This window comes from Podarcis melisellensis (assembly GCF_964234715.1).
Source record: "Podarcis melisellensis genome assembly, chromosome: 2".
Taxonomy (NCBI): Eukaryota; Metazoa; Chordata; class Lepidosauria; order Squamata; family Lacertidae; genus Podarcis; species Podarcis melisellensis.
The window spans coordinates 99,290,417-99,304,426 of NC_138529.1; the positions used below are offsets into that span (position 1 = coordinate 99,290,417).

General features: G+C 43.8%; 1 protein-coding gene across 1 annotated transcript in view; it reads left to right on the forward strand.

The window, feature by feature from the left end:
• Positions 1–14,010, forward strand: part of LOC309364687 (cadherin-related family member 3-like) — a 47,659-nt gene that overhangs the window by 10,289 nt on the left and 23,360 nt on the right. The window contains exons 4-6 of the mRNA XM_081902458.1: positions 3,863–3,973; positions 4,880–5,076; positions 6,151–6,328. Coding sequence (XP_081758584.1) covers positions 4,935–5,076; positions 6,151–6,328 — 320 coding nt within the window. The 5' untranslated portion in view covers positions 3,863–3,973; positions 4,880–4,934. The remainder of the gene's footprint in view (positions 1–3,862; positions 3,974–4,879; positions 5,077–6,150; positions 6,329–14,010) is intronic.

The window sequence follows — 14,010 nt, forward strand, 5'->3', positions numbered from 1 at the left end:
AATTGCAGGTTATTACAATAATCCTGCCAATGTTTTTAACTGTTTGCAAGTTATCTGTAAATATTCAATAAATCGTTTCCATTCTTTTATATAAAAAAGTTTGTTATCTTGATTAATTATTCTTCCGGTAAGTTTCACCATTTCTGCATATTCCATAAGTTTTTGTATCCATTCTTCCTTTGCTGGGACTTCTGCTTCTTTCCACTTTGGGGCGAGTAGCATTCTTGCTGTTGTACTAGCATACATAAATATATTTCTATACAATTTAGGTAGTTCTGCTCCTATAATTCCCAAAAGTAAAGCTTTCAGTCTTTTCTTTTTTTAAAAGTTATTTTGAACATCCTTTTCAATTCATTGTATATCATTGTATACCATAGCATTCCTGTGACTCATAAGGAGTAACATAACAACAGGTGTGTCAAAAAATTACATCACCCGCTTCCTGACCCTTTCAGTGTGGCGGTTCCACATCATGTGGTCGTATCATGTGATATCGCCCCACAGTTTAGTCAAGGACATAAATCAGGGTGAGTTGGGAAGGAAAACCAAAGGAACAAAAACATTTTGATTTTGATTTTTGCCCAAAGCTTAGAAGAACAGTTGATTCATGTGTATATGCAAAAATAAATTTAAATTAGGCATTTGAAAATGACAGGATGGAAAAAACTAGTATTGCTATTAATAGATTTCTTGCTTATCGCAGGGTTTGTTTGTTTTCGTTCATAAGCTTAAAAGACCTTCAGCTTTTAGCTCTGTATCTATCCTTCTGGTGGGATTCAGGATGTGCCTGAATTCAGAGGGGGGTGGAGGGAGTCTGGGATGTCTAATTAATTCTAACTGCCTCAATGCTGACCTCACCAGCCCTTGCAGGATGCAACAGGGTTATAGCTGTATGTTAATAAGGCTGAACTACATTAATTAGTCATTTCCCTCTACCTGCATATTAATACCGGCTGGTGTTGTTTAAAAATAGAAGGTGTGTCTTTTTTAATCAGAGCATTTCTTACTTGGATGACTTGGAAATGCATGAACATGTCTAGGGAAAGTATGCATAACTCCCCTCTTGCTCCCTCCTCTTTGTCAAGTGGAAGAGAGACTGTTACCCAAATGAGATCTGGAAAGCTCTTCATCATATTCCCAGAGAGACTGCAGAGCTTTCTGCTCAACCAGAAGGAACTTTCTGATCTAATTATTCACTTTCCAATTACAGGCACTCATTGTTTATCATTCTAGTTTTACTCCAGCAGGCTAAAGTGACAATTGAAGCCACCACTTGCTGTACCTTTCAAAGTTGAAACAAAATATTGCGAGAGACAAAATTTCTACTCTGGAGAGTTTTTCAATTAGATATGATTTAACTAGCTAAGGCAGACAAAGAGAAGATAGAGAAATGGTACTATACAGAAGGAGTGGAAAGTTGCCCATGGACATATTCGGCTTTCTGTGTAGGTCATTTATTTAGAGGCTGTTTCTGCTGCATTTCTACAACACAATGCCCATGTTCAAACAGTTGTATCTTGGCTTATCTGGCTTATTATTAGTAAAGAGGATGAGATAATTTCATCGGACCCGATTCAATTATCTGGCCCTATTAGCAGAAGCCTGAGCAAGGACTTATGCTAGCACAACTGGGCTCCCCTTGCTTCTCCCAGATGCTTAGAAAGCTGATTTGAGTTTTAACTTGTTTTAGTATTCTAGGCTTTTGTAGGTCTAAAATGCACACATACAAAATGTGTATGTAGTTTTGTGATTTTTTTCTTTGTGATAATTTTATTGTTTAATGTCTTTCGTAAACTGTTTTGAGGTTTATTGTACAAACTGTTGGAGGAAAGCAAATACAATTCCTTCTCAAGAGATCACAGTTTAATGATTTAGCCACTCTCTGCTTGTAGTCTAAATTAACTCCAACCCTAAAAGCTGAGCCATTTTGTCTACTGTTCTCTCCAGATAAGATGTCGTCTATTTCTCTCCTCATTCCACTCAACCTATAAATCGTTCCTGCATGAATAAAGCCTTTGAATTCCAGAAACTGTAAATAATTATTCCAATCCAATTCACCCAAACTGCAAAGTCTGCTGACACAATCAAGTGGTGTATAAATTTTATGAGTATGAATATAACATATATAAAACCAAACCTCAGATGATGAAAAGCAGCAGGGAAAACTAAGCGGTACTTGCGAACCACAGATGATAGAAAGCAGTAACCAGTAACTGAAAACAACTATGCAAACCATCAAACAAAAGTTCTTGGGTAAACCAGAAAGCCTTCCCTTGGCCCCTGAAGTACCATATATTGAATTCGAGATAGTAGGTAGAGTCGCAATCAGGACAACATTCCTAGGGTAGAGTTACTCAGAAAGCTCCTTTCCTAGTGGCCACTTGCACAATGCCCCTTCCGACCTTCAGGAGGAGGGGGGGTTGTGGGATCACGACCCCGCCCACACTCCGGTAGGCATTGGCCGGGGTATTATCATGCAGATGAGGTTGGGGGGGAGGAACGCCATCACCTCCCCCAATGCTTGAAGGGTAGTTCGTTAAAGGACTCCGAGGGGCGACGCCTCGTCCGAAACCTACGGAGGCTAGGGCCTAAAGCGCGCCCCCGAGCGGTAACCCCTCGGGGAGCGCCTAGGGATATGCATCTCGGGTGGCTCCCCCTGTTGGTGTTTAACCCTTCCCGGTCAGACCGGATAGTCGGTTAGGGCCAATGCCTAAAGCCAATACCCTTCTTTCCTGTAATCAATAAAGTTGTGGCCATTTTCGCCCATTAACCTAAAAACTCTGTGTCCGTTGTCTTCATTTATTCCACCTGTGGGGGGGAGGGAATAGCCACACAACCTCTGAGTACAGGAACACAGGAAGTTGCCTTATACTGAGTCACACCATTGGTCCATCTCATTCAGTATTGTCTTCACTGACTGGTTACGGCTCTCCAGGTTTTCAGACAGGGACATTACAAGGCCTATCTGGAGATAATAGGGATTGAGCCTGGGACCTTCTGAATGCAACACAGCTGTTTTGCCACTAAGTCATGGTCCTTTCCAAAGCAAAGGCAGGGACATAAGATGGTGGACCTTAAGCTGTTTGGCGGGTTTATATGGAAAGAAGCCTTCTGAGCACCTGACACCAATTTTTATTATTTTTATTTCTTACCTGCCCTTCCCCATAAGGCCCCAGGGTGAGTTACAACAATGCAACAAGCAATTATGAAAAGTGGTAAAGCCTTTAAAATTATAACAGCCAATGAAATCTTACCACCCTGAATGGAACAGTATAAATTCATCAAAAGAGGTGGATCCCACAAAACCAAAGACCTTAAGAGTCTTCTGGCACCTTAAAGACCAACAAGCTTCTTATGGCATGAACTTTCACGCAACGCAGTCCATTTCATCAACTGCACGACTTCTGATCCTAAATCGGCAAGACAGACACATGGAGGGGGGAGGGGAAGAGCAGAGAATGCAGAGAATTGAGGCCAGAGGAAATGAAATGTAAAAAGAGCAGAAAGTGACAGCTACCTGAAAGCAAAATACTCACAGTAACCAATTAACAACGCAGCAGAGTGGCCAATTAACATGGTAGTGTTGGTGCTAATGCAAACAGCCTGGCATTAGTAAACTAATTAGCACATGTAGTGTGATTAAAAAAACAACAGCACAGCAGCAATCTTGATGTAACCCACAGGTGACATAATTGAATTGCTTGATAAAGGTCAGTTACAGAGTGTCCTGGAAGATCGATAGGTGTTCCTATTACTTTCTGGATATCCCCATTTCTGATGTCAGAGAATGGTGTTGGGGTTATTTGGGGTGGGGGGAGAGCAGGATATCACTGCGGTAGATAAATATATAATTTGTTTACAGCTATTCAGTGAAGGTGACTGTGGCTGATCCGGAAGGTCTCTCTGTGACTGGATATATCAACGTGTTTCTTGTGGAAGTGAAGCACAGTGGGGACGTCTTTCTTAATTGCACGTAAGCATCCAAGGTAGTGCTTGGTTCTATAGGGTGTGTATCTTGTGCTTGTGCATAATTGATAGACTTTTTAAGAGACCCTTGATGGTGGAATAAAGTCTCTAGAGCTTCCTGTAGGAACATAGTAGGACTGTGGGGCTGGGCTTGGAATGTAGGAACAGCTATCCATTTTCTGCTCTCACCTGTAGGAACAGGTGCTCATTTTCCCCACCCCACCCTAGTCCCAGTATGGCCTCTGCTAGTCCAAATGGTTTTGCCGATTTCAGAGACGTTACTAAAACTACTACAGCCAAACTAGGGATAATAGTGGGGAAGATTTTATTATTATTATTACAGTTTCATTATGCTGCTTTCAAGATTATTTAAAAAGGAAAATGCACACAGGCACACACAGCTATCTTCCCTTCACAGCCATGGAAATAGAAGTTCCTTATTGTCATGTGTGGAAAACCATATCACATTTCTGCATGGGAGAAGAGATTGTCTGAAACTGTGAAATAATAAGAATAATTTTAATTTTTTTGTACCGCACCCATCTCTCTCTCTCTCTCTCTCTCTCTCTCTCTCTCTCTCTCTCTCTCTCTCTCTCTCTCTCTCTGAAATCCTTCAGTTATTGATCTGTCCCCACCTAAGCTCCTTAAATAAGCAAAGTGGTACTGGAGAGTAGGAACTATAGGCCTGAGAGTCCCCAGTTCATAACTTCCTCTGCGCAGTGCATAACTATTTCATTCTCATCTTCCCACTGTCAATATGGGAATTATAAAGCTGCCACATCTTGGATAATTACTGTCATATCCACACTTGCTAAAGTGAAGACTGACACTGTGCTGGCTTAGTGAAAAAGATATGATCCGCTGCTGAGCTGTACATTGTAACTACTGTTTATAAGCTGTGTTGCCTTTCTAGTTTTTTCAGTATTGGGAAAGGCAGATTGACTCCTAGGACAGAAGACTCGGTTTCAATGGCTCTGGTGGACATTACTTTGGATGAAGAAATTCCCATTGGGATGACAGTTGGCAAGTGCCATGCTGCGGGAGAAGATCCAATGGATCCTATCACCTTCGTTCTCGACCCAAGCAATCCTTACTTCATGATTGACAAAGGTAAGCCATGACGGATATGAATCCGGGCAAAACCCCACCCCTACCCTAAATCCTTTGTTTTTGATTACAACCACAGGAGAAGAGGATAGCTCACTGTCAGTCTACATAATTCTCCTGGAACAGATGTTTTGGACTACAATTCCCATCAGCCCAAGCCGACTGTGCTGGCTAAGACTGATGGGAACTGTAGTCCAAAATATCTGGAGGGCATGAGACTGGCAAAATCTAGCTTATGTGAAAAACAAAGGTAGCCAAGGTGTGTGGTGCATAAGGGGGAGGGGGTGCTATTATTTCAGTGGGTGATGGCTTTAAGAGGACCAACCAAAATGTTGCAAAATATGAAGTTTGTATCTTCTACAAGGGGCAGCATATCCCATGGAATATGCAAAGAGCCGCTTGGATGTTACAGGGCAGGCACCAGGCATCAGCATTGTACCTTAGGCAGCTGCTGATACCCCAGTTGGAGGCCCACTGCCTATCCCTGGAGACTCCTAGTCCTGTTTCTGCTGCACTTCCTCTAATACCAGGTCAGACCATCATTCTACTGTAGCTAAATTATTGTCAACACTGAACGGCAGCTGAATTACAGGGCTTCAGGTACGATGTTTTTTGAGCCTTAACCTGAGGCCTTTGGGATGCCAAGGATGTGTTGTACCGTGGAGCTATGATCCTTCACCATTGCTGGTGCCCATTTGCTTTCAGGCTTCCCTAGACATCTGGTTGGCCACGTTAAGAACAGGATGCTAGATTAGGTGGGCTTTGGGCTTGATGTAGCAGGACTCCCCTAATGTGCTTATAAGTTAAAATAGGAGTTTCTGAAAACCTAATGAATGCCAGAATAGAATGCGCCAAGGAAATGTTAACTGGAAGAGAATTCTGCAACTGTGGGGCCACCACCAAGAAGGCCCCACTCATGTGTTCACTAATGTAACCATTTTCAGTAGTGGGCACACAAGCAGAACATCAGGCGGAGGTCTTAGATTATGGGCAGGTTCATAGTTTAGTAAGAATTACTAAATGTTCCAGGCCAGGCCACAGATCATCATCATCATTATCCTAACAACTATTTTGCAGCTCGTGGTACTCTACTAATTGCATCTAGACTGGACATGGAAGAGGTTGGTTTTATCAGTGCTCAGTCTTTCACCGTTGTGGCTTGCAGCAGTACCCGGAGGTGTGCAGGCATTCCTGTGATAGTGAATGTACATGGAATCAATGACAATGTGCCATTCTGTCATCAGTATGTATACAGGTGAGCTAGTGAGTCAAGAAATGGCTGCAAATGGTTAGCTATGTTTTTCTCATACAGTGGTATCTCGGGTTACATACGCTTCAGGTTACAGACTCCTCTAACCCAGAAATAGTGCTTCAGGTTAAGAACTTTGCTTCAGGATGAGAACAGAAATCGTGCTCCGGCGGCACGGCAGCAACAGGAGGCCCCATTAGCTAAAGTGGTGCTTCAGGTTAAGAACAGTTTCAGGTTAAGAACGGACCTCCGGAACAAATTAAGTACTTAACGCGAGGTACCACTGTAATATCTTTTCCTTCACATAGATGTTCAAAAATATATAAATAAGCTCATTGGCAACAATTGAACAAATGGGACAAAGAAATATTCCTTGCCATTGGAGCAAATGGAGCCCTGCCCCACCTTATTCAGTCTGCCCCCAGGCAGCCCCCACCTGCCTGCCATCTTTCTGACAAGCAGTCCAGTTGGTGGCACTGCCTGTGAGGTTCCATTTCCTTAGTCTCAGGCTGCAAATGCACATTTTTCTTCTAGAACCCATGGGAACTAAATTATTGCTTTGTCCTACCTAGTTCACACACAGTCTAGACCAGGCATAGGCAAACTCCGGCCCTCCAGATGTTTGGGACTACAATTCCCATCATCCCTAGCTAACAGGACTGGTGGTCAGGGAAGGTGGGAAGTGTAGTCCCAAACATCTGGAGGGCCGGAGTTTGCCTTTGCCTGGTCTAGACTGATTGCACACACACACATACACACAAACATACACACTGAAAAGCACTTGTCAAACTAGTTCTGAAAATAAAAGCTCATTGCAGATTGATGCTGTATTACCTCACAGTGAGCCTATTTGAAAACAGATGCCTGCTGTCTCAGCAATGGGTGTATGGCTGTGTGTCTATACCTGACCAATGATGACATGGGTGGGCATATACCACAATAGCAAGGGCAAGGTTTTAAAATGCATAATCTAATCAAGGGGAGGGTTTGCGCTGGTGCTGTGGGTTAAACCACAGAGCCTAGGACTTGCCGATCAGAAGGTTGGTGGTTCGAATCCCCGCGAAGGAGTGAGCTCCCATTGCTCGGTTCCTGCTCCTGCCAAACTAGCAGTTTGAAAGCACGTCAAAGTGCAAGTAGATAAATAGGTACCGCTCCGACGGGAAGGTAAACGGTGTTTCCATGCACTGCTCTGGTTCGCCAGAAGCAATTTAGTCATGCTGGCCACATGACCCGGAAGCTGTACGCCGGCTCCCTCGGCCAATAAAGTGAGATGAGCGCTGCAATCCCAGAGTTGGTCACTACTGGACCTAATGGTCAGGGGTCCCTTTACCTTTACATCAAGTAACATCAACATACAAGGATGTGCGTTGAGAGAAACTGATTTTTCACTCTGCAAAATGGGAAGTATGTAGGCAGCCTCAGTGTAGAATGCCCTTGTAGAATTCAGCAGGCAGGAGGATAGGGGCAAAACTAGAATTACTCGCCTCTGTCTGTCTGCCTCTGGCTCCACCTACTGTTGACCTTCCTAACCACCCTACAAGTCCCAATGGGCACCAGCCACAACTGGCCAGCACATACAGTGGTACCTCGGGTTAAGAACTTAATTCGTTCTGGAGGTCCGTTCTTAACCTGAAACTGTTCTTAACCTGAGGTACCACTTTAGCTAATGGGGCCTCCTGCTGCCGCCGCACAGCCGCCGTGCCGCTGCCGTGCCGCATGATTTCTGTTCTCATCCTGAAGCAAAGTTCTTAACCCGAGGTACTATTTCTGAGTTAGAGGAGTCTGTAACCTGAAGCATCTGTAACCCGAGGTACCACTGTATTGTTTTAAGGAGACTTCAACCCACTTCCCTTTATCCTGAAAATTTGTGAGTAGCACTGTAGCACTTAAGAGAGAGGGAGATCTTATTGGAATCCCCCTAAAAATGTGAGGGAAAAGTAGTCAAGTTAAGTCTTTTCTTTCTATTGAATTGACTCTTACAAACACGTTTAAAAGAAGCATTCATGACAGTGCAGTTATAGGACTATAAAATAGGGTTCCATTATACTCCTGCCATGGTTGCACTTGATTGATTGATTGATTGATCTTTATTACGGCCATTGGCCCGTCACACCACCATAATGTACTTGAACCTCCAATTTTAAAACCGCCAAAACTTACAAAAAAACAGACAAGAACCAAAGCAAAACAAAAACAAAAGACCAACATCATACATTACAACAAATTTGTAGCATAAACATCGCCCTCTGCTCATAAATTAATAGAAGACATCAATGGTGATATCACCTAATTACATCCTAAACATAGATCATGGTTTAAAGGGATTATCCAAGCCACACAGGAGTCCATTTCTCTTCTTTAGGGATAGGACGCTGACCAAGAATCTGGCAACCATGAGTGATCTTAGGGGGTCATCATCATTTAATAGATATCTCAGTTTGGCTTCAGTCGTATCATCGGCAATTCCCTTAAGATATTGAGCAAGAAACTTGCTCCTGGCCGATAAGTGAAAAGCACAATCAAGAATTATGTGATGCAACGATTCCGGTGCCCCACAATTACAATCACATAAGAGCGATATCTGTCCATTGGAGAATCTATTTCTCAGCACGTTCGATGGGAAGGTGTTGAATCTTGCCTTTACAAAGGCATATCTATGAGCTGAGGAAGTTAAAGAATTCAAATAGTTTGGGAGCCTTAAGAGGGGTAATAAACCAAGATTTAGAGGTGAGCAGGTACCATTGCCCAAGATCATTTTCTGCTGCAAGTCCATCTCCTCTAGCTTACAGGTTACTGTTCTTTTAGCTGGAACTATGTCCTGCTCTAGTAATTTGGATGGGGAGATTCCCATTGCCGTTATTTTCAGCTGTAAATTTTTTACCCATGGGCTCTGGAAATCATCTCTCCACATACATTGTATCAAGTACAAGTTTGGGAGATTGTGCCATAGAGATAACCAGTGACAAAGAATGTGCTTCCACAGAGCATTTTCCAGGGATACAATATTAAGTTCCATGCGTAACACTGTATTACTTACACAGTTGGGCAGTTTCAATATCCCTCTTAAAAACTGATTTTGAATGACCTCCAGGTGAGATAGGTTGGCAAAAGTCCCCCAAATTGAGATGGCATAAGCAATTGTCGGGATCACCTTGGCCTTGAAGACTTTCAACGCCGATGGGATATGAAGGGCCCCATCAGTGAAGAAGAATCGCAAGATCGCCAAGGAGATAGATTTGGCTCTATTTGTAACATAGGCTACATGGGCCTTCCATCTGAGGTTATGTTGTAACCAGACTCCCAAATATTGGAATCTATAGACTTGTTCGATGATTCTCCCATCAATTCTCCAATTATGGAGTTTCCGGCTCTTTGAGAAAATCAGGATCTTAGATTTTCCATAATTAATTGTAAGGGAATTTGCGTGACAGTATGATCCAAAAATTTTTAGGGCCCTCCTGAGACCTACTCTAGAAAAAGAAAGAATGACTGCGTCATCCGCATATAGTAACAAGGGGCAGCGATAAAGTGCTAGGCGGGGTGCATGAATCCTTTCTTGGGCCTCTATCAGGGGAGTCCTCATGTCACTTATGAACAAATTGAACAGGAGTGGAGCCAATATACAACCCTGTCGAACACCTCTGTTAATGGGAATTGAATTCGTGAGATCACCCTCCAGGGTGAATCTCACTCTGGCCGCTGAGTTCTCATGGAGTTTGATTATTAGCCAGAGAAGCCTTCTGTCAATGCCCCAGCGGGTGAGTTTTTCCCAGAGGATGCTCCTGGGGATACTATCGAATGCTGCCTTTAGGTCAATGAATGCCACACAGAGTTGGCCACCTTTTGGGGTGGAATATTTCCAGGCAAGATGCTGTAAAATTAGAATATGATTAATTGTTGAATGTTTTGGGCGGAATCCAGCTTGTTCGGGCCCAATTAATTTTCTCTCTTCGGCCCATTGGATTAGTCTGTTCAACAGGGAGCGGGCATACAGTTTCCCCACTATTGAGAGCAGGCTGATGTTCCTGTAGTTCCCCGGGTCATCTGGTGAGCCCTTTTTGTGGATTGGAATGATAACAGCGTCCTTCCATACGTCCGGAATCATTCCAGAGTTGTTAACTGCATCGAAGATGTTCGCCAGGACCTTGGCCCACCAGTCCGCGTGGTATTTTATAGCTTCTGCCGGGATCAGGTCTGGCCCAGGCGCTTTCCCTGTTTTAAGGTTGACGATCAAGTCATGGATGTCTTTCGGATCGGTAGGGGGCCAGAGGGGAAGCTGATCTTGAAATTCGTCTCTTGTGTTAACGATACAGTCAGTTGTGGCAAAGTAATTTTTTAAATAAGATTCCCAAACCGGGGCGGGAATAATAGTTAGAGGGTATCTTTTAGTTCTTTTATTTACCAGGAGCCAAAATTGTCTGGTGTTCCGTGATGATGAGGCTTCTATAATTGCCCGCCATTGATTCACTTGCCATTCCAGTCTGGCACCTTTTTGAATTTGCTTGTAGGCCGATTTTGCTTGGAAATATTCTTTTGGCAAGACCGTTGCCCCAGAGGCTTTATACTCTTTGTAGATGTTACCAAGAAGTTGTCTAGCCTGTTTACAAGCACTGTTGAACCACAATGCACCTGTCTTCCTTTGTGTTCGATTTATTATATGCGTCGGGACAGAGAAAAAAGACGTTAGATCTTCCGACAGATTCGAGAATAGTCTTAGGGTTTGGTCATAATCATGATAATCCTCAATTAAGCCTGAATATGCTTGTTTTAGTCCTTGTTGTAAATATGCTGAGAATTTTTGAGCCTGTAGTTCGGACCATTTTACACTTTTGACTTGCAGTACTGAGTTCGTAATCAAATGTGTTGGATGTCTGTCTCCATCTGGGGTCCAGTCTATAGTCATTGTGGCGACCAACGGTAGGTGGTCGCTCAGTTGAATATTTTCAACTTTAAAATGGGAAAATTTGGGGAATATATCATGAGATACCAGCATATAATCCAGGACACTGTTTGCAGAGGGGCTTATGTGTGTGAACTCACCCGGTATGTCAGGCGGGCAGTTCCCGTTTAGAATCACTAAGTTTAGACGTAGTACCAATTGGTAAAGAAGGGTTCCTGCTTCATTTACCCTTTTGTCTTTGGAGAGTCTTTGATTATGGAGGGAGAGGTCATTAATGAATTCAGGGGTTATCCACCATTTGGCTTTGGTTAAGGACTCCCAGTTTGTTGCAATGCGAGCATTGAAATCCCCTGCTATAACATTGGGTGTATTGGGGTGTTTGGAGTGACAAAGAGTAAGATGTTCCTCCAAGATTCCCCATTTATTGTATAAGTCTGCAATGTTGCCTCCAGGGGGAAGATAAACATTTGTTATAACAAGTTCAAAGTTTTTCCCCGTAACCAGGGCTGTAATTGCAAAGGTGGAAGCATTTACAAGCGTGAGTTTTGCCTGTATTTTCAAGGAAATTGCTATAACTAATCCTCCACTAGGCCGGCCTCCTTTAGTAGACGGGCATGCCGGTAATGATGTAACATCAAAACCATTAATATCTACTCTCCCCTCTTCCCATGTTTCCTGCAAGAGAATTACTTGGTGTGAGTTTATTAGTTTTACAAAGTCCGGGTCAGATTTTTTCCCCTTCCAACCTGCTATGTTCCAGCTTAGAAGGGAGAACGGGGGAAGATTTGACTGAGGTTTGGGTAGTCACAATGGGGAAGGGGGGAACGCTGATCTTGGTGGGTTGTCAAATTTAAAGAAGTCAGTAATTTTCCTTTGACTAATGGTAGATGGCTTCTCTCCTTTTGGTGCAGGTGTGCCTCTTGAGCTATTGTGAATAGAGATAATATTTGACGTTTTTAGCTGTCGGGCCCGACTAGATCCTGAAGAGGCTCCTGCCAAGTCCGCTGGATCCGTCCTCTTTGGGGATCTAACCGATCCACTTGTGATCATTTGGTTTATATGTCCTGCTGGGTCTTCAGTCCATTCTGTGGTGACTCTCGGCACTGTGGTGTCTTCCTCACATAATTGTTGGATTTTTGGTGGAGAAGCCTGACTTGAGGTGGCCACTGCCCTCTCAGGGCGTGGATGGTCTTCGATGTATGTTGATTCCAAGTCCGGCATGGAGGGGTGAAGGGACAACGATTTATCCAGGGGGGTGTTATCCTGAGTTCCATTCTTGGATTGGTTAATCACAGAGGGAACAGATAAGTCTATTAAAAGGAGGGATGAGTTACCAGCGTGAAGGGGAGGAGAAGAGTCTGCCTCCAGCAATGGGACCTTCCCATCTACTGCAGAAGGCACCTTATATGCTGGGTATTGGGGAATTGTTGTTTCCACCTCCATGGGGCATGGCACCGCTAAATTAGAGTGGGTATCATTCGTAGGAACTCCGTTGCAGGCGATCCTTAGGAGCTGAAGTTTAAGTAAATCCAGCCTATTTATAATTTCTTGTTGTTCCATCGCTGGTAACTCTCCAAAGGAGGCGATAAGCTCTCTTTCCTCCTGGGGTGTCAAAGAGTTACTGGCACACTCGTAGTGTTTAGTTGTAGGAGTGGGGGTACTATGAGACTGGCCCAGACATGGGGTGTACAGCTCAGCCCTCTTTTGTGGTTCAGGGCGGGAGGGTTGTACCGTCTCCTTGGTTAATCCCTCCGATAGGAGGGGTCTAATTTTGGAATCCATGAAAACTCTCATTGGAAAAATACCAAGATTATTCCAAAAAACTTTTTGCTTAAGAATAAGAGAGGGGATTTTTGCAGAGTGGAAAGCCAGCATCATTCTCTGATATCTGTTCTGGCGGACTAAGGGAAGCACAGCACAAAGATCTATTTGTGATGCCTCGAGTTTTAGAAGCCATCTGAGGTGCTCTTTAGTCCCATGTAGCGTTGTCCAACTTAGGTCCCTTTCCCGGAAGGTTAGGGAAATCTTCCTTGGGTGTAGAATCAGGGATTGGCGATTCAGTGCGGGGTTGAGATTGTATTTGCAGTTCTTCATACAATCAGTGTTTGGTGGAGCTTTCTGCCGGCGCACTGGAACATCTACTGCCCCATCTTGGGCTGTCTGTGCCGGCTGGTCATCCAGTTTTTGCTGAAGGCTATGCAGCTGAGAGGATAGGCCGTCAATTCTCTTAAATATACAGTTTAGAGTTCTAATTATTAGATGGAGTTGCTCGCATCCTGTGCAGTCCGATTCGGCTACCAACTCCTCCTTCGGATAGGGACCATCCCCATTTGTGTTACCATTAGCGTTTCCAATTTGTAACGTCTCAGGGGCCTCATCTTCTGATGTTGTTTCAAGGGCAGTTAGAGGATCAAAACGATTTTGAGTTGCTATTGAGTAGGTACATTCCTCGGGGCCTCTCCCTCCTTTAGGTGAACCCTTTCTTAATTGCTTAGGCCTCGGAGAGGATAATGCCTCGTCAGAGTCTCTTGGACGTTTTCCGTGACCCATAAATCAATTTTGCAGGAGAACCGTCGTGGGCACTGTGCTGGGAAGCTCCTTAAATCCTTTAGTCTTCCTCACAAGAATACTACCACTTCCAGGAGAGTGGTGCCATAAAATTACTCACAGTAAGGCAGTCAGTTCAAGCCTCTTCCTTCCCCTCTTCCTTGTTCCTAGGATTTTCGAGACAGCTCGGTTCCAGCAGTCGGGCAAAATTCACTTCGTAGTATGCAATAAACTAAAAGCT